Here is a 20,373-nt window from a genome sequence, read left to right as displayed (position 1 = left end):
AACACAAAGAAGTAGCAGGTTAAAACAACATCCAAGCAAAGCTATGCTCTGCTCAGGTCATTTCTTAGAAAGATTTAATGTCAGGATTGCCTTACACCTGCAGAGTGAGGAATTGCCAACACTCTCTGTTCCCCAGACTGAACACTGTTATTGCTCCGACAGCCAGAGGAAAGCTTGATGACACTGACTGCACCCAGCCAGCCACTCACAGGCATCAACTGCACACACTTCCATGTACAACCAACTCATTCAGGGCAGAGGAGAGCTGTGGCAACACTAAGCTAACATTAAAGCATGGGTGTGTGGAATGGTAAATTTATTCAGTGGTGAAGTCAGTAACTGGCTTTTCAATCCAAACAGATACACACACATGAAGTAGCAAATTGCTATGTCCACCCTGGATAAAATTGCCAGGAAATCTATGGACTCAAAAGATGACTTAATGTCCCCTCTAGGGTACAGCAGTTATCAGTGACATGGTAACACAATGATGTTTCAATAGCTTTTTTTTTTAGAGGAATGTGTTGAGAACGTCTGTGTAACAGAGGAATATGAGGGAAGATGCTCCCCACAGTGGAGCTGGGGATAATAGGATCATCACATTGCTATAAACAGCCAGGAAGAAAATTAACATGCTCATTGGTTTCTCTTTTAAGTCCAGGAAGCTCAAAGCTGGAGCAAAACGTGGTGCCTTGCCATGCCATGTAGTCTCAAAGCTGAACAATTCCAAGCCCACCAGCTTCACTGATCAGACATAATTCCTTTTTATTAAAATATAAAACGCTTCATTAAAGCAAATTAAGAGCTAGGTGGTTCCCCTGTGTAGGTACATAAAAGCAGTGGATGCCCAGACAGTTTGTCCTGCACTTTACAGTCACAGCTCCACTTTTACCTTATTTAAACACAAAGAGCCACTGCTGTACTTTCCTCCAAAAAACACCTTCTACTTCCAAATGCTGATAACCAAATTTGGATAGCTTTAAAAAATATCCTATAACACTGCTTGATTGATTCTCCTTTGCAGCCAGGGACATTGGCAGACTCTGGAGTGCTAACAGCTCACAGCAGGTCCACATGATGCCCTGCAACTGGCCTGTATCCTATTCTGAGGCTACAGTACCCAAAGCACTGCAAAGAGCCTACATGTCTTTTTACTTAGGTTTATTTATTTATTTCCCCCCACTGTAATTCATAAAATCAATAGAGTTTTACTTTGCTGGGTTTCTCCCCCACCCCCTAAAAAAATCAAACTATAGCTTGCAATCCTCCTGGTCCACTTACGTTTGAAAAATGCAAAGCCTGGGAGGTCTGGGCTCTACTCCAGGCAGTGGGGTCCACTGGTGTTCATTTTATTGCCCCTTATGAGCCTCATCCCATATTTTACATGTGTCCTAAAACCACACCAACCGTGTAAAACAGGCAGTTTGAATGCATTCACAGCCAGAGAGGGATAAAGGAGATGCTCCCCAGGGTGGTATGTAGGCGTAGGAAATACTTCTCTGGGGACTAACATATGCCTTGAGACATACACCTGCTCCTTTTTCAGACTTAACAGCAGGCTACAAGACAAGTAAGGGCATAGGTACCTCACAGAAGCTTCAGGGAGATTCAGAGCCAAAATGAGGAATTTATGTGAAGGATAAAATCAGTCCCTCAGAGCTAAAGGCTGCATTGGATTGCAAACACCAGATATATGATAGTAGGCAAGTTTGCTGCTACATTTACAGAACTATAGAATCATGGAATTTATGATTCTATGATTCTATTCATTCATAGAATCGTGTTTGGGTTGGAAGGGACCTTAAAGCTTCCAATCCCCTGCCATAGGCAGGGACACCTTCCACTAGAGCAGCTTGCTTCGAGACCCTGTGTCCAACCTGGCCTTGAACACTGACAGGGATGGTGCAGCCACAGCTTCTCTGGGCACCCTGTGCCAGTGCCTCAGCACCCTCACAGGGAAGAATTTCTTCCTAACGTCTAATCTAAATCTACCCTCTGCCAGCTTGAAGCCAATCCCCCTTGTGGGTGGACACCTTAAACCTAGGTCATCACTTGTCCTGCAGGCTTGTAGGCATAACCTAGCATAACCTAATCGAAACTATTTCTATTCTATTCTAGTCTAATGTAGTCCATTCAGTTCCATTCCTTTCTGTTCCATTTTATTCCACAGAGTTCCATTCTATTTCATTCTATTCCATTCCTCTCCATTCCATTTCCTATGCTCACCCTAAGTTGAATAACAATGAGACTGTTCTTTCCCTGTCCGAAAACACTTTCAAGGACACAAATCACAAAGCATAAAAGTTGAAACAGGATTTTATTATATGATTCTGTTTTATGTTGGTTTTGTAACTTTTAGTTTATGTTACATTATGTTATTTTATGGGATTTTGTTGTTTGTTTTGGGCTGCGTTTTTTACACTGTTTCAGAGCTGATGTTCATAAGCACATATGTAGCCAGGAGAAGACTGGTGCATTCATCATCTTAGCTTGAAGAAAAAACTCCTCCAGTCTGTGAAAGGAAAGCCAAGAATCATGGAAAGCAACAGTAGGAAGACAGGCCAAGCAGTCACTGTCTCCTGAAGAATGAGAACCAGAAACATGAGCATCAAGATCAACCACACACAAATGTTCAAGAATACCATGAGGTATTTCCCAAAGCATGACACCTACTGATGACAAGTTCACAACTTCTAACACTTGTTCAGAGGCTGTACTTCCTGGCCAGGAGTAAATGAAAATTGCTCTCCTGCCTGCCCGGTGATGGTGTTGCACATGGAGAGTTGGAAAGTGGCAGCTGTTGATGTGGCAGCAAATCTGAAGCCCTTCCAAGCACAGGCTGCTTTGTGCAAGCAAGAACCCACTGGGAAATGGAGCCAAGGGAAGAGCAGAGCTTGCTTTTGCTCTGAGCTTGCACTGAGTGATGGAGCCAGAGAGCACCAGTGACTGCTGTATTGCTGGGTGGTGACATGGAATTGAGAGGCATAGAATGGAATGGAGAGGCATAGAATAGAATGGAAATAGAATGGAACGGAATAGAATGCAATGCAATACAATGAAATATGAATCACTGGGGATGCCGGGCTCTTATTGAACAGGATGTTTAAACAAAGAGTGAGCATGTCCACCTAAACAGGTCCAAAAAAAGTAGCTTACATTTTTATCACATCTGAATTTCCCAAAAGCCATGTTCTGGCAGAATTAAATCCAAAATGGAACAACTGAAAAGGAGGATTTAATATTTTTTTCTTCAGTGAAAGATTAAAAAAAAAAGAAAGAAAGGATACCAAAACAAAACATCAGTGTGTTCAGTAAAATAGCTACAACTCACCTGATAATGGTATTTCAATAGCTGCTGCCAAACTCAATAGAAAGAAAAACAGGCATATGGTGATCCCTTTTGTGCTTAATAGCATCTTCATCACTCTTCTGTAAACAGGGAGTCCAAACAGAATGAGAGATAACTTATGCTTTCTCTCACCGTCACTTCAAATCAGATGTAAGGATGTGAAATTGAAAGTCTAGTGAGGGGAAGAAAGAACCACATTAGCTTGCAATATTAACTTGCTTCTAACAGGGTTACCAACTTATATCAATGCTTCAGGATTTGCAGCTAAATTGCAAAACTGCACTGAGTGGTACAATTTCCTCTTCTCTCTCCCCACCCCCTGGCTTCAGGAAAGTCCTCTATTACATTTCTGACAAAAAAAAATAAAATACATGCACAAAAGTAAAATCCATTATAGCACCAAAGTATAATTATTTTGTGCTTTGCAATTAGAAGTAGAGATGGTTTAAAAGATGGCCTATTTGTAATCATTCCACTTCATAAATTTTTCTAATGACAGCTGTGTAAGTTGGAAAATAATGTAATACATCTAATGAGAGAAATTCGGTATACTAATGACCTTGTTCATAAATTTTATGTCTTTCATCTTTCATTTATGTTTAAAAAAGGACACAATTTAGTTCATTAATAAGGACCAGAACATGAAACCTTTGCTTTTCTTTATAATCTCAGAACTGCTATACATAGATTTTACACATTATACATCCTTAGATTCTACATTACCAAGAAAAATGTCAGGTGCCTGCCAAAACCAGATATATTCAGCTCTAATGAGCATTTAAGTGTAATTCACAGAGCAGCAAAGGAGAGAGACCTGTACAGATGTGGGTGTATGGAGGATTTCAGTCATCAGCATCATTCACAGTATCTCAGCAATATATTAACCAGTATAAGACATGTTTTGTACCTGTACATTTTCTAACAAATAAGGCTTAAGGGACATCAGTCTCAAGAGAATTTAGACCTTGGTTGCCAAGACAGTTTTGCAAGAAAAATTTTCAGAGCATGGCTACTCTGCTGGAGATAAGGACCAGCCCACATGGCACAGCAAGCTCTGACTCAAGTCACCAGGCAAAGGTGTATGACCATGGCAATGTATTTCTAGACTAAGCCTGGCTCACACACAGTGCTTGTATCTTTGCACATACCACTCGGTTAATCCCTGGATCAGAAAAGCAATCCCCAGATCACTGAGAGCAGTTGGCATGCGAGGACAGGCAGGAGGTGTGACCTGGGTAGCGCACTGGGGACGCTCGCCCTTGCCCTGCACAGCTGGCTGCAGCTGGAGCAGAGACAGCACCGAGCCATGAAGCCCACACACTCTGGTCTGTAAAGTTTTGCTCCTTATGGTTGGCTTGCTGGACCTCTACACACAGGCACAAAGCAGAGATTTCCCTTTTGCCCTTCATGCTCCTTCTTGCATTGGCTCTCAGAGAGGAGCAACAGGTTGTGCTGTGGCCCGCTCTGCAGAGGATTAGCAGGATAATTTCTCTTCACATGGTCACCAGTTCATGAAAGCTTCCTGGAAGTTAACGTCTTTGAAACCAAAATCCTTGGGTGGAGATTGAAATTGGCCAACGAGGGGACAAGAGACAGACACCATAATCACATAAGCCTCATTTGTTTAGAAATGAGGCTAAAAACCAGATGTCTTATAAGTATCTCAGGCAGTGAGTATTCGCTGATGGAAGAAGCTGACTAATCTGCTTAGTGCCTCACTCTGCAGAGGGGGGTGGCACAGAGGGACACTGGAGGGGACAGGGACCCACTGGCTGAGCTGGCACCTCAGGCAGCTGGGGATCTGGGTGCAAATCAGGCAGAATCAGGCAACATCATTAAGTTCTGTTTTGTGGTAGAAGAGATTTCCCTCATTTTAATTTCTCCTAGCTCTAACTTGCAAGCAGTAAACATTTCCAAATCTCAGCCCAATAAAATCCAGGCTGTGTCACAGCGTGGGGAGTACACACAACCCACAGCAGCACCGGGCAGCAGGTACCTGATGGCTGCTCTACTTCTGTCACTGCAGACTGGGCTCTCCTCCCCTGCCTTACCTGGTGCTGGCAGACGCTGAGTTCCAAATCTGTCTGTGTCACCGATGGTAAAACAGATGCTCTGACAGCAAACCCTTTAGCCACACAACTGCAATTTAGGCTCATAAAAATCTGACCAGTGCTGCTGCTTGCAAACAGTGCACTAGTGGCAGTGAAGCCCTCTTCTCTGTCTGCTGACAGCTCCAGGTACAGAGCAACCCATGTCAGGATTCCAACCAGAGGAAGGGGAGGTAAGATTACAGGTGTGCAGCTTGTTAAGATTGCAGACTGTCTAGTGGGAAGCTTCTTTATATGTGAATGTTACAAAGCACTGTATAGATTCAGATTAAATTCAAGGAAAAAAATAGGACAACAGCTTGATTCCTTAACCAAACCCATTAGCTCACACTTTTTTCCTTTTTTTTTAATAAAGTGGCAGGGAGCAAAGAAATGTACCAAATAAAAGGATATCTTTTATCATGTTGTACGGCACGACTTGCCTTTGCAGGCTGCTGTAATTAGTTGGTCTGTCTAGCGCCTTGCTCTTTTTCCCTGTGTTGAATACTAATGCAGGGGTCTGACAGCACCAGCATTTGGAAGCAGCGAGCACTTGGGGCCCAGTGGTGCTAGACTTGTACACAGCAATCAGATACTTCCAAAGGCCACTTCGAAATGTCCCTGCAGCAGCATTTAACCTCTGCTGTTTTATTCTATGGCAGTTTCCATGAGGTACAGTCTCAGGGTGACCTGAATTGAGCAACAGTATCTTTGCAGAGGTATTTACCTAGTGATAACTATCCAGCAAGATAAGCCTCCTGTTCATATGTTATATATATTACTCCTAAGGGAGTAGCAGAGGTGTTATCCTGCTGTGCTGGTTGCAACAGCAGTTATTATGGAAGTCTAACACCTAACACACATCACCCTGTACGTGCCCCACTCAGCCAGTTGGTCTTCTATGCCCTGTTCTGGACAGTGATGGTCCTCACCAGACAGACAGGTGAGACATACATCATCCCTGCATGGAGACCTGTGTCAAACAATTAACCTTATTTAAGGTGATGTATAGACAGGCTTGCCAAGCGCTAATGTTCAGTATGGCTGTCACGTGTTTGGCTGTCCTACCAAGCCTCAGGCCCACAGCTCAGCTGAAACTGCAGAGTCCTTGATTAAATCACCAGCCTTCCCTCTCATCTCCAGCATCCAAACAACCCTGAGCCCCTTCCTAAATGAGTAATATCAGATATCCTCCAGACACCCCATCCATCCCAGCCTTAAACGCAGCCACGTACCCAAACTTCAGGCAGCATGGTCTTTCTCTCCTATGATGATTCAACTCCAAACCAAAAGTTCTCATCTTGTGCCAGTTCCTAGCAAATGAACAATTTAGCTGCTTAAGTAATTTGGAGAAGAGAATGAGGTAGCTGTGCAAACACTTGGCAGCTACAGGCAGGTTTCGGTCTCGCTGGTGCCCAAACACAATGCTCTTGTAGTGTCTAGTAAGTGCCAATAAGCAACGTGCAAAATCTTGACCTTGGTAAGAACATCAGTCCTGCCTTCGGAGCCAGTGTGCTGGATGAGACACAGAGCTTGCTGTGGACCCCCACTTTTTCCCAGGAATTCTATATTCTCCTTTGTTCTCAATGAGGCATTGGCTCGTTGGCTGCAGCATCCCTTGCGCCAGGGAGGGGGGGGGGGGGGGGGGGGGGGGGAAGATTACCAAAGAAAACCTTTCCTCAGCACAATGAATGAACATGTATTGCTAAAGCATATTACATTTACAGTCCCTCCTCTTCCTTTTTCTTTTCCCCCTCCTTTCTCTATTTCTATCTTTATGTTCCCTTTTCTCTGCCTCAGGCTTAAGCCAAGTAATTTGAATTCACTGCAAATACTTATCTGTAGTTCCTTACCTGCAATTCATTATTTACTGTGCTGTTCACTTAATAGTAAATACTGATTGCTCTAAAGGACAGCTCATTTGTTTGTTTAATGGTCTGCCTTTAACTTACAGTTAACAAATCTTTCAAAATATCACTATTCTAAAAAGCAATGCAGTTCCAGATTCTTTTATTGTATACCCTTGCTTCCAGAAGTATGTAATAAAAATATTGGACAACTAAACAAGAAAAAAAAATTAGATTTCCATTTATTTCATCAACCTAGTGAACAATTTTCCCTACATGTAATTACTACATTAAAATTGCTCATAAATAGTAGCAGGATGACAGCCAAAATTCCCAGATTACTGGTCTACTGCTTCCAAGAGAAATTATATTGCAGTACTAAACATGGCATCAACCACGGCTATTTGTTTCCCTTGCAAAATATGTAAGATTTGGTCTTTGTATAAGTCCCGTACAGCACAAATATTCATGAAAGTACTGGATTCCCACAGTTTAATACTGGTACATTGCTGGGCTGACCTTTTCATTAGCTAGAATCAGATTTAATTTTTCAGTGACATATATGTGACAGGATTGTTAAATAAAAGCCATTGGTAATTAGAAATCACAGCCTTCGGTGTGGCCCCAGTTAGAGAATAATAGAACAAAACTCTGGAAAAAAATTACTTCCTGGCATGAGAAATAAAAATTGGGTTATTTAATTACACCTTACACTGAAAATTAAGTGACTATATCAGACAGGTGCTTAATTAAGTGCTCTAATTTTTTCTCTATTATAATCACAGAAGCAAACAATCCTAAACACAGTGGAAACCACCATCCCTACACTGTTTGTAGCTGAAGTTCAGCCTGGAACCAGCTGAGGAGGTGCCTCTTACCCACATATTCCTCTGAAGATGAGCTTCTTGAAGCTCTATCACTTTTGAAGGTCTCTTTGGTGAGGTGTTGAGAAGATGACACTCAACCAAAAATCATAGTGAGCAAACCCGGCTGCTGAGGAATTTGAGTGTGAAAAGCAGCAGGGATGCTCCACCTGCCTCTTCCTGCCCTTGCTACTCCCTGGTTCAGGGGACGTTGCAGATGACACCATTTTGATGACTTTACTCAGACTTTACTTTTGATGAACTTTACTCAGAAAGTGTCCATCTCCACCCCAATGAACCTCTATGCCCATTTCTCTCTTCCCCTGCACAGGCTTTCACAAAATGGGTGACAAAAAGCTTGTGAGGCAAGGAAATGGTCAAATTTCATGGAAAAAGGGTAAACTGGCCCCACAGCAGCTCCCAGCAGAGGGGGCATGGTCCATAGGGGTACAGGCAGAGCAGCAGAGAGCACACAGAATCAATCACCTTTGTGTTTTTCCATGCCACAGGTAAGAACAGCTGCCTACTTGGCTAATTAGCTAAGAAAGGTTAAAATTTATGCAAGTAAAACCTTAAATATAATGTTACAGCAATAGTATTAATGCAGTCATAGTTCTTTTATTTTTCCCTAAACCCTCCCCTCCCTCTCCCCACATGCAGAGTCACTCATGTGTTTGGAAAAGATCAGAAGGAATATTTATAAGGTCCAGATTTTACTTCAGGTGTCAAAGTTATACATAGCTTTTCCCTAAAAGCTTTCTGACATCTCAGTGTTAGTACCAGGGAGAAGATAACCTTCACTTGACTCTATCCCTATCACCTATTTTTGGATGTTGTCAGTTCCCAGAAAAGCAGCCCAGATGCATATGCTGGAGGTGATTATAATAATCATCCAAATTAAAGAGATGTTCTTCCTTCCATGGTAAAGTATTTCCAAATAGACTGTAGCACATCAGCATGAAGATTTTATTTTTAGATGCAATTCCACTCTCAGGAGATTTAGTTAGAGAAGTCTATGCATTAAGCATCTTGCCAAGGACTTCAGAAACATTATTGGACAACACATGTAAAGTAAAATTTTCAGTGCAGTAAAACAACTTCAACATTATTTCACAAAATTTGTGTTTCAAACCTGATTGCAACTATTTTGCCTTCCCAATTCTGTAATCCATCAGTCTTTCAGTTCCTCAAGCCACAAGGAAACCTCAAAAAATGTGATAGAATGAATATAAATAATAAAGAAATATGTACACAAGGCTGTGGAATGTTCTACTGCAGCACAAGCAGTAGTAAAACATTCAAGTCAACGAACAGTTTAAGTATTAGAATTAATTTCCCTGGAGAAGACTTTAAGAAGTAAGTAGAGATTTTGGGAGCCCAGCCTGTCAGGTCCTGGGTTTCTGGAAGAAAAGTCACCTTTGAATGGTCAGGGCATCTCCCTTTCTGGGCAGACACAGCAGAGTCATGGCTGCTACCGGTCCCTGAGCCAGTGGTCTGCTCTCCCCCAGCTGTCACTGACATCTCAGTCTCATGTTTGTGGGGTAACTCAGTGGATGCTGCTTCTGCCTAAGATCTACTCTGAGCTGAGCTAAAGCTGAAAAGGTGTACGAGCATCTTCCGTTCCATGTGCCTGGCCATGGGAGAATGCATCTGTCATCAACTGTCTGGTTTTGCAAATGCTGCCTATCTACTCCCAGCTGTTCCCAATAAACTCCTAAAATGAAATCTCCCTTAAGCCTCAGTAGATCACATCCTGTGCTCTCAAATCATTCAAAACCTGACTATAAACGGTTAATGATCTCTCTTGGTCATCACTCTGCCCATATAATGGCACAGCACCTAACAGATTTGATTTGTTTCATACATCAAGTAGCTGAAGCACTTTATCATTACATCACAGATCACATTTCTTAAAGCCTTGCATATCTTTTGCACACATACAATGACTGAAAACTAAAGAAATGTGGTTTGTAATCAATGCAAATTATCTGCTTGCTGGCAACTGTCTGTTGACATTTGCCAATGTGATTGTTCTCCCTAGGATCTAGAGGCGCTGCTGCCAAAAAATGTGAGGTCTTCAGGTTTTCCTAAGAAAATAAGCAAAATGGATTCGCTATTGTCATTTCACCAATACAAGTCATACAAATTAGATTATCTCAATGCTTTTTTGCCTTTTCTTTATATCTTCTAACATGCGCCATTGAGTGGCTCTTTTCAAGACAGCAAGAGCTTGGTCTTTAAATACAGCGTGGAACTGAGCAACGTTTCTGGCAACACATGATATTTGAACTTCATAATTTGTCAGTACCCATTTTGGCCTAATGTCAACTAGACTTGACTTAGAGCAAAGGATCATTTGTAAACTTTGAGTCAAGCAAACTTAAATGAAACTTCCCACTTCTTTAATTGCTTCCTGTGAAAATCTGTGTGAGCAAGAATATTTGACAAAGCCACCAACTTAATACAAATTACACTACTGCTGAAAACAAAGTTCACTTTTGCAGCTGTAGATATTCATAATGGAAACCTACTCAAAAAATATCAGCCCTGCAAAGACAGCCAGGAGACCAGGTTTGCAGGCCCCATCAGATCAGCTCTGCTTGAGGTCAAAATGCCCCTGAGCAGCTCTTGTAATAAAGACTCAAAAGAAAATCCAGTGTAGAAATCAATACCTGGTTCAGGTTTTTCATTACCAAAGAAATAAACGTTAACTGTGAGCGATACATTGTTTATGATGAATACGTCATTGAACTTTAGTTATAACATTATTGACATGACACTTAAAAGTAAATTGAGATAACCACTGATGTGGTTACTCCTACTATTAGGAGCACATAAACGATGATGCCCAGCAGCCAAATTCCACCCTAATGAATGTTTTTAAAAATGTGGAGAAATACAAACATCTGTTTTGATTTAAAGAGAGCAACAGCACTTAACAACATCAGGACACCCAGTCAACCCAGTCACTCTGGCTCAGCCCTCCTGACTGGGCATTCACAGGTAGGCAGCAGCAGGAGTGCAGGAGAATCCTCTCCTGGTACATATATCCTCCTCGCTTCCTATAACTGCTTGGGAGCATTCTGAGCCAAATGCTCCATTTAACCTTTTGTCTGTAACAGCTACCAATGGGCCTTTATTCCACAAATCTAAATACCTTTTTCTTTTTTCTTAATTGATTATATACTTTGACCTCCACCACCAGAGATAACGAGTCCCTAAATACATACAGTGTTAAACTTGCTGATTAATAATCTCACTGGTTCTCCCTAGCTCTCTACATCTTTACATCACTTGTGATTGTGCAATTCCTTGTATCCCCTCTTTGGAATCCTGTTGCCAAACTGACCTTCCAGAGCACCAGGGTATCGAATTGTTTGTGTAAATATTTTGCAGACTTCTGAAAAATCTACATTTAATTTCTAAGGTATTTAAAGTAAAAGATGAATGAGAAAAAGAAACATGAATTTTCAGATCATATTTCTTCATTACACTATAAAGGGTACTTTGCATAACACTTGTACAGGTCACCACAAAATAAGGTTCCTGGTTTATATATACTCATATTTACAGATGTCAGAGCAGTCTAATCCCCACATGTGTATCTGTTTTATCTCCTTTACTTCAAGGTATGGCCATACATTCATTTCTTTTTTTTTTTTTTGTTAACCAATAAAATCAGAGAACTTATTCCAGCACAAGGACATAACATTGTAGTAGAGGAATGTTGTGAGCATGGCTTTTTCACAGGCCTGTACATATGCAGTGACTGTCACCCCCCCTTGCTGGTAACAAAACAGCACAGATTTGGTCTTTGCAGTCACATCTGAAATCACACCAGCTGGTTAAAAATTAAACTATTGTCTGAGGCTCTTGCCATTATGCATTTCCTCGAGACCCTACATCTCTAAATGAGCTTACCACATTTCTGGATGAAACTAGTTTTATATTAATTGAAATCTTTATCGGTGATTAACATTTCAGCTCATAGGTCAAGCATGAAGCATAAAACAAAGTACAGTAGCAACTGGGTAGGATGACTGGGAATGACAGTGTGCCAGCCACACACAAAGGAAATAAAGACAGGTTGCAGTTTGTTTTCAGATGAGACTGCTAATGTCAGCCTCCTCAAATGGAGGCAATGCAAATTCTTCTGCATTTCAAAATGAGTTTGAGGCAAAGGTACGTTTTTCTTTTGTATGCTCATTCGCTCTCTCCCAGAGCACAAAATAATAACAAAATCATGAGCTTTCTTGTGCTAATAAAAACAAACATGAACTATAGTAAAGCAACACTTCCGAGGAGAAATCCTACCTCTCCCTGAAAGCCTCTCCTGAAACTCAGCTCATGCCACAGTTAGTTTTAGCCATTCCCACTCCTGCTCACAGCACATCCTTCAACAGACACAAAGCCAGGCAGAGCCCTATTGAATTGGAAATGTGGGGAGGGGATCTGCCAGGCAGAGCTCCTTGCAAGCCTGGAACCTAATGAGATTGTTCATTCAGCATAAAGCTCAGTGAAAACAGCATATCACCCTCTCAAACACACACACACACACACTTATCTAAAGTATGCCACTGGAGAAATTCTGCACTCTATCAGACATTAAAGGAGGGGGAAGAATTTACAGCATCCAGCACCCACTGGGTTCCATTCAAGTGCACAGTGTGCTTGTGGTACAGGACCAATCCTTATGCCACAAAAATCATCTGACAACAACAGAATCCACTGCGGAGTAATGAAGGTTTGACTTGGCACTAGTGATTTTCACTAATTCACAGCAAGGTTTGTGTTTACTTGAGAGTTCCCTGTGCTAGTAGCAAGGTGACAACATGAACAGAGAGGAAAGAAAAAGGTATTTAACTGCAAATGAATTACCTCTATAAACAGCAGAAAATAGCTATTATTCCCACTTGTCCCATTAGAGATAATTTTTTCCTGATGCATCCCACATACATGAAATCATTCACAAGGTAGGACACTGTGAATACTGTCAAATATCAAAAATCCTAAATCTGAACCCACTGCTTCACATGCATCATGTGAGAGCATGCTTACAGCACTCCCAGACTTGGGGGAGTCTCAGTGTGTTCCCAAGATCCCGAGAGAAAATCCGGGAAGGCTTCACACATGAAATCTTAAAACCAAAGGAAAACTAACATCAAAACTGAAGCAAATCTCCTTTCTATATCAATACTATTCTTGTATCTCAGCATAATAGCACTACATGACAGTGAAAGTCATTGGGACATTGTGTGTTTCTAATTTAAATTGCAGTCAGTGCTTCATGAAAATGGAGAGTTTCACAGCAAGTGATCCTGTGTACTTTCTGCATTCCTTTGATTTTTCCCTCTTCTGTGTAATAAGAGAGATTAGCTCATCCAGCTTTGTGGAAGATCCCACAATACTTGCTTTTCCTGCTAAGTCAAATCCATTAAGCTTCCATGTTATTAAAGATACAAGGAATTACTTAAAAACTCAAGTGAAATGTATTGATTTAACCACAGACACAGCATGAAAGCATTTAAGGATACAAGTAAAACACCATCCACATCACTTCAGGTTGGATTCTGAAATCCCAGAATGTCCTCCCTCCTATAGCTTTGGGTATCTTGATCTGCTTCTACAGGACAATCCACACCTATCAGTTGAATTTACAGTTTACCAAGGAAGAACTACCAGAGGAATTAGGGCACTAAGTGTAGGATTTGGCCCAGTTTATGTTTGCACTACAGCAAACATGATAGCATAAGAGAGAAACCAATATTATATCCTGATTCTGCATTTCCTACTTCACTTGTGTTTACCTTAGATGAAGTCTGCATTTTCCTACACCATATCCTTTTCCTATGACCAACTTCACAGCTAAAAACCCCAGTCAGACTAAAGAAAAATACACACGCAAAAGCCTAGTCCATATATGTGAGCTGTTCTTATTTCACCTGTATTCTTTAGGAACTGATATGATCCCAGCAAAGGCATATGAGAAATTGATAGGACAATTTTTTTTGCTGGGATCTCTAGGGTGGAAAGAGTTTATAATCTTAATAGAAGTGCCTGAGGATATTCTTTTAAGTAGCATAATGCTACAATTTCTCTGGTCATCATTTTGTTTCCACAGCTTCTGTTAATGGAAACATTTTGTACCAAGGTTTTCCAGGGAATGGAGTTGTTTATTATTTCTGAGCATGGGCAGCAGTTTCCTCACTTGCTTATGTAGTTTTACCATTGTAAGAGAAAAGCGTTCAAAACACTCCTGATCCCAGTGATTTTCTAGCTTAACAGTTACTTCTCTCCATTAACACCCTTTTTCAGGGCACTGAATCAGAACATCAGTCAACTGCACTGAAGACAGCTGACAACATACTGAATGTATCTCCTGTACCTGTGAAAGAAAGGGAAGAGATTTCATAATTCTCTTTCCTGGTTCCATGTTCATCATCCCTTTCACTACTGGCAAGATGCAGAAAAGCAGCTGTCAGTGACTGAATTGTTTTCTGGTGATCACATAGAAGGTATTTCATTAGGCAGATCACACGCAAATGGTACGTTTTAAGGCACAGTTGATCTCTAGAAACACAATTTGACTCCAACTAAGTAACTGAGCAGGAACAATGAGGAAGCAACACAAGCAGAAAAACACACTATCAAAACAGTCTAGAAGTCTTATGAAACATAAGATTACTCACCTACTTACTAAGTACCTAGTGAAAAATGTACTGAGTAAAACTAAGTCTATTTCATCAGATAGCTGATAGGAGCTTGGTAAAGTATCTCCCAAGACCAGACAAATAGGTTTAGAAACAATCTGGAGGTAGCATCCACTAATTACATAAGTATAATTTCATCATTATTTTTCCTTTCTCTTCACTTTTGACATTTTGCTTTCCATGGCAACCATAAAACACATGCGCCTAAAATGTACTTCCAAATATTAAGTCCTTGTTCCAAAAGCTGGAGCTGGTGCTGGTCCCTCACAATGCAACTATGAACACAGCACAAACATACCATGTTTTCCCCTATCCCAGTTTTGGAAAATAATTAACTCTGCCTTGCTGGAAATCAAAGTAAAAAAATTAAACTAGAAGTACAACAAACATTTATGATGAGAGGAAAATTCCACTTGAATGATTAAAGTCAGTTCAAGTTACATAAAACTGTAAGGAGAATCTTAATGTTGAATGTCATGCCCGCAGAACCAGAGTCTTCATTACCCATTCTGTCCATAACATGATGTTCTTCAGAACAAGTGTGACTTTTGCTCACCAGCCTGTCTGCAAATGTATTGTACTAATCAATTTACATGCACATTGGGGAAAAGCGCTCTCCATGTCACACACGTGCAAACTGCATTATATACTTCATGCAGAGCTTCTATAGCATTACACATGTTGTTCTACCTTTTTCTTAAAAAGACAAAAAAAAGAGAAATCATAAATACTGTTGGTCATATCGTTTTTTATCTCCTTTGTATTGCATCATGCCAGTAGGTCCACTTCATTGCCCTCTATAATTGATTATGCACCTTAGAAAGACTAACCAGAAAATGACAGCAAACCATAGAGAGGAGTCAGTTACAAAAAAAAGACAAAACCTGCACAAAAGCTTTCATACACTTGACTTTCAAATATTTCTGACTTCTGCCTCTTCATGCTTCCCTGTAGCCAGCTGTGAGCCTACAAAGGTCCTTAAACCACAGAGAAGACTAGCTGCATGGCCTCACTCCTTACAGATCTTAGCATTTCAAATAGCTCTCCCCAACACATACAAATGCACGGACACCTCACATTCTTCTTGCTTCTCCAGCCTAATTGGTGTGTACATCCAATTCATCCTCCTTGGGGTAAACAGCATCATTTATTATAAAGCTGAACTGCATCTGGAAACCTGATGGACACTCTTAGGTGCCACCTGAAAAATGTGACTATATTATTATAAATAATATTTCATGTTAAATAAGTAGCATAAATCCTTTAGAGGTCCAGGTCAAAGCATAACATATAAAGAAAGCACAAAACGAACTCACAAAGAGCCTGATATTAAATGCAGAAAACTGTCCACAGGTAGGGCAGTTCCCTGACACGAAGACACAAAGCTAAACCTGATGGAGTGGGATATGCTAATCTATAACTTAGCCAGTGAATACTTGAAAAGAACTAATCTTGTACTATACTTACCAAATTCTGTTTTATTCTACATGGCAGAAAAGCCAATGGGAACCTTCCTCATTCCTTGTACATCTAAACTACAGGTAACAGGAGCTGGCAGGTGATGTATTGACTTTCTTGACACTCCTCTCTCTACTTTTTGCAACTCTAGAGCCTGAATTATTGTGGTTTCCCAAACAGCGAAAGAGCTAATGGCTACTAAAGACATTGCACTGTAAAAATGAAAAACACTTCTGCAATTACAGCACATGCCCTTTGAGCTTATCCCTTCACTCTCCTTTTTCTCCCTTTATTTATCTGAAGTTGTTTAAAGGACAGATCTGTTTAAGCAGCTGCTGCCACAACTAGTTGGCCCAAACATCTCTTTTAATTAAATATTTGCTGCTGTGAGAGTTTTGTCTCCCCACCCTGCAACCCTTGTGGACAGCATTTGTTCTTGCAAAGATAAGAGGTCTGCTGAGCAGCCTCTGCCTTTGCCTGCAAGGCCTCCTGCACTCCAAGCCCCATAATGATGTGAAGTCTCCATAAAAATTAATCTTATGATAGGCACCATGATATCTGCTATCAAGGAGAACCATCAACAATAAAGAAAAGAAACAAAACTTGCTGGGGTTTAATAATCATTATTAAATTTTCATTTATATAATTAGACATTAGTAATAACTACAGCATATCTCTTATGACATGGCAAATTCACAGAGCACTTCACAAAGTGATTTTCTTTTTCCTTCTCTCCCACCAATAATTGAAAAGTAGATTGGGTAACTGATATCAAAACACATACTAAGCAGATTTGCATAGAGGATGGAAATGGAGATAAGTATCACAATGCAAATAAGTGAACTCTTGAGAAGCATGGATTTTAAGCAGGTTTATTAGAAATTTCTTTCTCTTAGAATTTCTTCCTAGTCAGTGGCCAGGTACAGCAATGCCTCTGGACTTTATAGTATTTCCATGATCAGCAAGGCATTGGGTTTACTCTGCTATATGTATTAACTGAATTGTCCACTGTGCTCCTCCCAGCAGGTAACCCAGGGAATAGCATTAAAGGCAGTTGGGTTGACCAAATACTGGTAACAGCTTGACTTCCTCAGGGAAAATCTGCTGTCCTACTGACATCTCACAAAGCAGATATGTGAATTGACTGATCTTTACCTGGTTTAAGCATGACTCCAAGATTCACGCCTGTTTCCATACTGGAAAAACAAAGCCAATTTAGTGTGAAAAAAAACCCTTATCTGTTAGACCAGTTTGACACTGGAGGTAGAAAAGGTAAAGGAAAAAAAGAAATTAAATGCTTTGCAAGCCAAGATGTTTCAGTAGTGGACATGGACACTCGTGGTACACCTCCATGAGAAAACAGCAAGGGATCAGGCTGAGCAAGCAAAGTGCTGCAAAGCTGCACAGAGGATCACAGGACCCTGAGTGTGAAACTGAGATGGAGAGATACATGCATCAGGAAAAAAGAGGCAGCAAGAGAAGTACATGAGGAAATTAGACCAGACACCAACAAGCTTGGTACAGCTACGCAGGGCCTCAAAACAGCTGCCGTTAGATGTAGATGAGTGAGTGAAGAGATCTAGGGAGAGGACTGATACTGTCAAAATAGCAGGGAATGCAGATGAGCAAGGGATCAGCGCTGCGTGGAGACAGGCAGGGTAGAGGCTCAGGAGAACTGCTGGGGCTGGAGCAATAACACACTGAAGAGGAAATGAAAGAGAGCCTGGGTCTCAAAGCACCGAGCAGGGAACTGGAGATCCCACAATGGCAACAGCAGTTTGTGAGGATCTTAAGGAAAAGCAGCTCACCAAGGCAGAGCACAGCAGCAAATTCTTCATTCCACAAAGTATTTCAAACCTGTCTGACCTCCTTAAGCTGAGAGACACAGTGGGAATTTATTTCAAAAAGAAAGACTAATAACATCAAGCAAATTTTATTTTATTTTTACCTATAAATGACCTATATCAAGACAGACAAACTAGTTCAAGCTATTCAGCTACATCTGCATGAGAGAACCCAATTCCCACTTACTCTGCTCTACACCACTGTATCCTTTGAGGTCCAGATAGATGCTCCTGACTGACATCACCTTCACTGGCAAAAAAACAGTTCTGATCTTCTGTTTCTATGGGAAACATATCAAATTCTAGTCATGCACCTGATCTCTTCTATGTCTTTCTAGCTAAAAGAAGCAACCAATAAAGCAAAGCAAGGCTGGAGTTAGGGCCATTCTCTGTCACCTACCTCAGGACAACCCTTCTTGGGTGGATTTATTGAAATGATTTATATGGTTTATAAACATAATCAAATAAGTGAAATTCAGTGTGCTTCCTGAGAGAAACACAAAAGGGCAGTATCTCAAGTCACTCTGCTTTCCTCAGATCCATTCACAAGTAAGCCCCAAGCTCATTAGCCCTCTCACAGGCACCAGTCATGTCAATGCAGACTGGCAACATACACAGGTCCTTCAAATCAGTGGAGAAATTGTGAAGAGCCTGTGAGCTATTATAAACTGCTGCTCACATTTAGGAGTAGCCAGAAAATGAAAAACATAAAGGACAAAATCTCCAGGTAGACTCCCACCTCTAACAGACTTCACCAAAATCTAAGCACTATCGGACTGGAAGCACAGACATAAATCCAAACAAGTTTCTTTGTTCAGAGGTAACACCTTTGGCAGCTGCTAATCCACCTGAACATTAAGTTTCTGTTTCTTAATTTTGTCTGCTTTGTTTTTGCAACAGCTTTTCTCATTTTGCAACTTTTTCTTTATTAGAGTGAAAGTTGGTTTCATTCTCAACTTGTCTAACGTTTAAATGGGCTTATGCGAACTTGCTGGGCATGAGGAACACCGCTTTCACACTCAAAGGAATCAGTGTTTTCAACTTTATAATCCAGGACAAGTTCAGGCATCTCAAGCGTTTGGGAGTGGCTCTCGCTAGCTACAAAATCAGTTCTGGGGCTGCTACCATCAAGCTACAAGCCAGGAAGAAACATCCCAGGAACTGGTTATTATCTCTAGCACAGCTTCTCCTTCTTGAGAGGAAAATCCAGGACTCCAGAAGACATCCGGATGGGCAGACTGTTTCTGAGCCCATTCTGTTTCTGAGACCTAACGGACTGCTGTATAGACAGACCCAGCGTTGCAGAACACTTCCCAGTGTTAAGTAGGCTGAGTCTAACCCATTGTCTGCTTAGCATGACAGGTCTACAGTCTGTAAAACAGCTGAAGGTGAAGCATACACCCTGAAATATTCAGCTTAAACACACGCCTTTACCCTGCTAGCATAACTGAAAAGCCTCTCAGCAGCAATTTAGCAATGAATAGTCAGGAGGTGGCTTTAAGTTTCATCAGAAAGCTGACACTGCCTTTGCTCTAGGCTTCATAGAGATCAAGGGCTGAAATGTAACCTGCAGGAAGCGATGACACCAACCTGGTCCCAAAGTTATCTCCATTCCCCTACAGGTAACGAAGCCTCCCGCGGGTGCCAGGATCCCCATGTGGCTGCCAGCCCACATGTTACCCACTCAAACAGTTTTGCCTGTAAATGTTTCACTAATCCTGAACCACAAAAAGGCTTAAAATATCTGTCAATCACACTGCCTCCCCGCTGTCCTCCCCACAGCCCTCACAGCCTTGCTGGGAGGATTGCTATTGAGATCTGCCAGTGCTGCCAATGTACTGCAGAAAATTAAACCCCAGCCATGGAAACAATAGCTATTACAAAGCATGTAATCAGCAGGAGATGGGATGAATGTTTGTAATTTCAAGCTGTATAAAAGGTTTTTAAAATGCCTTTGGTCTCATCCATACTACTTTAATATTTTGCTGCCTAATAGTTGCATTTTATAGCTAGGCCATAATCTTATTGAGGTACAAACTTTTACAGTATAATGTCAAGCTATGTGGTAGAGTCAAGCAAACGTTTGTAGCAATTATATGCCCAGGAGATTTCATAACATCACAGAATTAACAAGCAGCTCAGTAAATTATATATCACTTGATCTGCATTTGCTCCGTCTCCAGCAAAGAACTCTGCTTCTCCTACAGGAACTCTG

General features: G+C 41.1%; 1 protein-coding gene across 5 annotated transcripts in view; it reads right to left on the bottom strand.

Annotated features, from left to right (window-relative positions):
• CHL1 (cell adhesion molecule L1 like) overlaps positions 1–20,373 on the bottom strand; it is a 138,218-nt gene that overhangs the window by 56,482 nt on the left and 61,363 nt on the right. For 4 of the 5 annotated variants that reach the window (XM_031049278.2, XM_031049277.2, XM_031049276.2 and 1 more), the window contains one exon: positions 3,332–3,521. In XM_031049278.2, the coding sequence (XP_030905138.1) occupies positions 3,332–3,422 (91 nt within the window). In that variant the 5' untranslated portion in view covers positions 3,423–3,521. Of the gene's footprint in view, positions 1–3,331; positions 3,522–5,400; positions 5,447–20,373 lie in introns of those variants that run through there. The other variant, XM_034066528.1, reaches the window with a different exon arrangement.

Source organism: Melopsittacus undulatus, chromosome 9, assembly GCF_012275295.1.
Source record: "Melopsittacus undulatus isolate bMelUnd1 chromosome 9, bMelUnd1.mat.Z, whole genome shotgun sequence".
NCBI lineage: Eukaryota > Metazoa > Chordata > Aves > Psittaciformes > Psittaculidae > Melopsittacus > Melopsittacus undulatus.
Note: the sequence above shows the minus strand (reverse complement) of the source record. Positions and strands in the feature narration are given on the sequence as shown.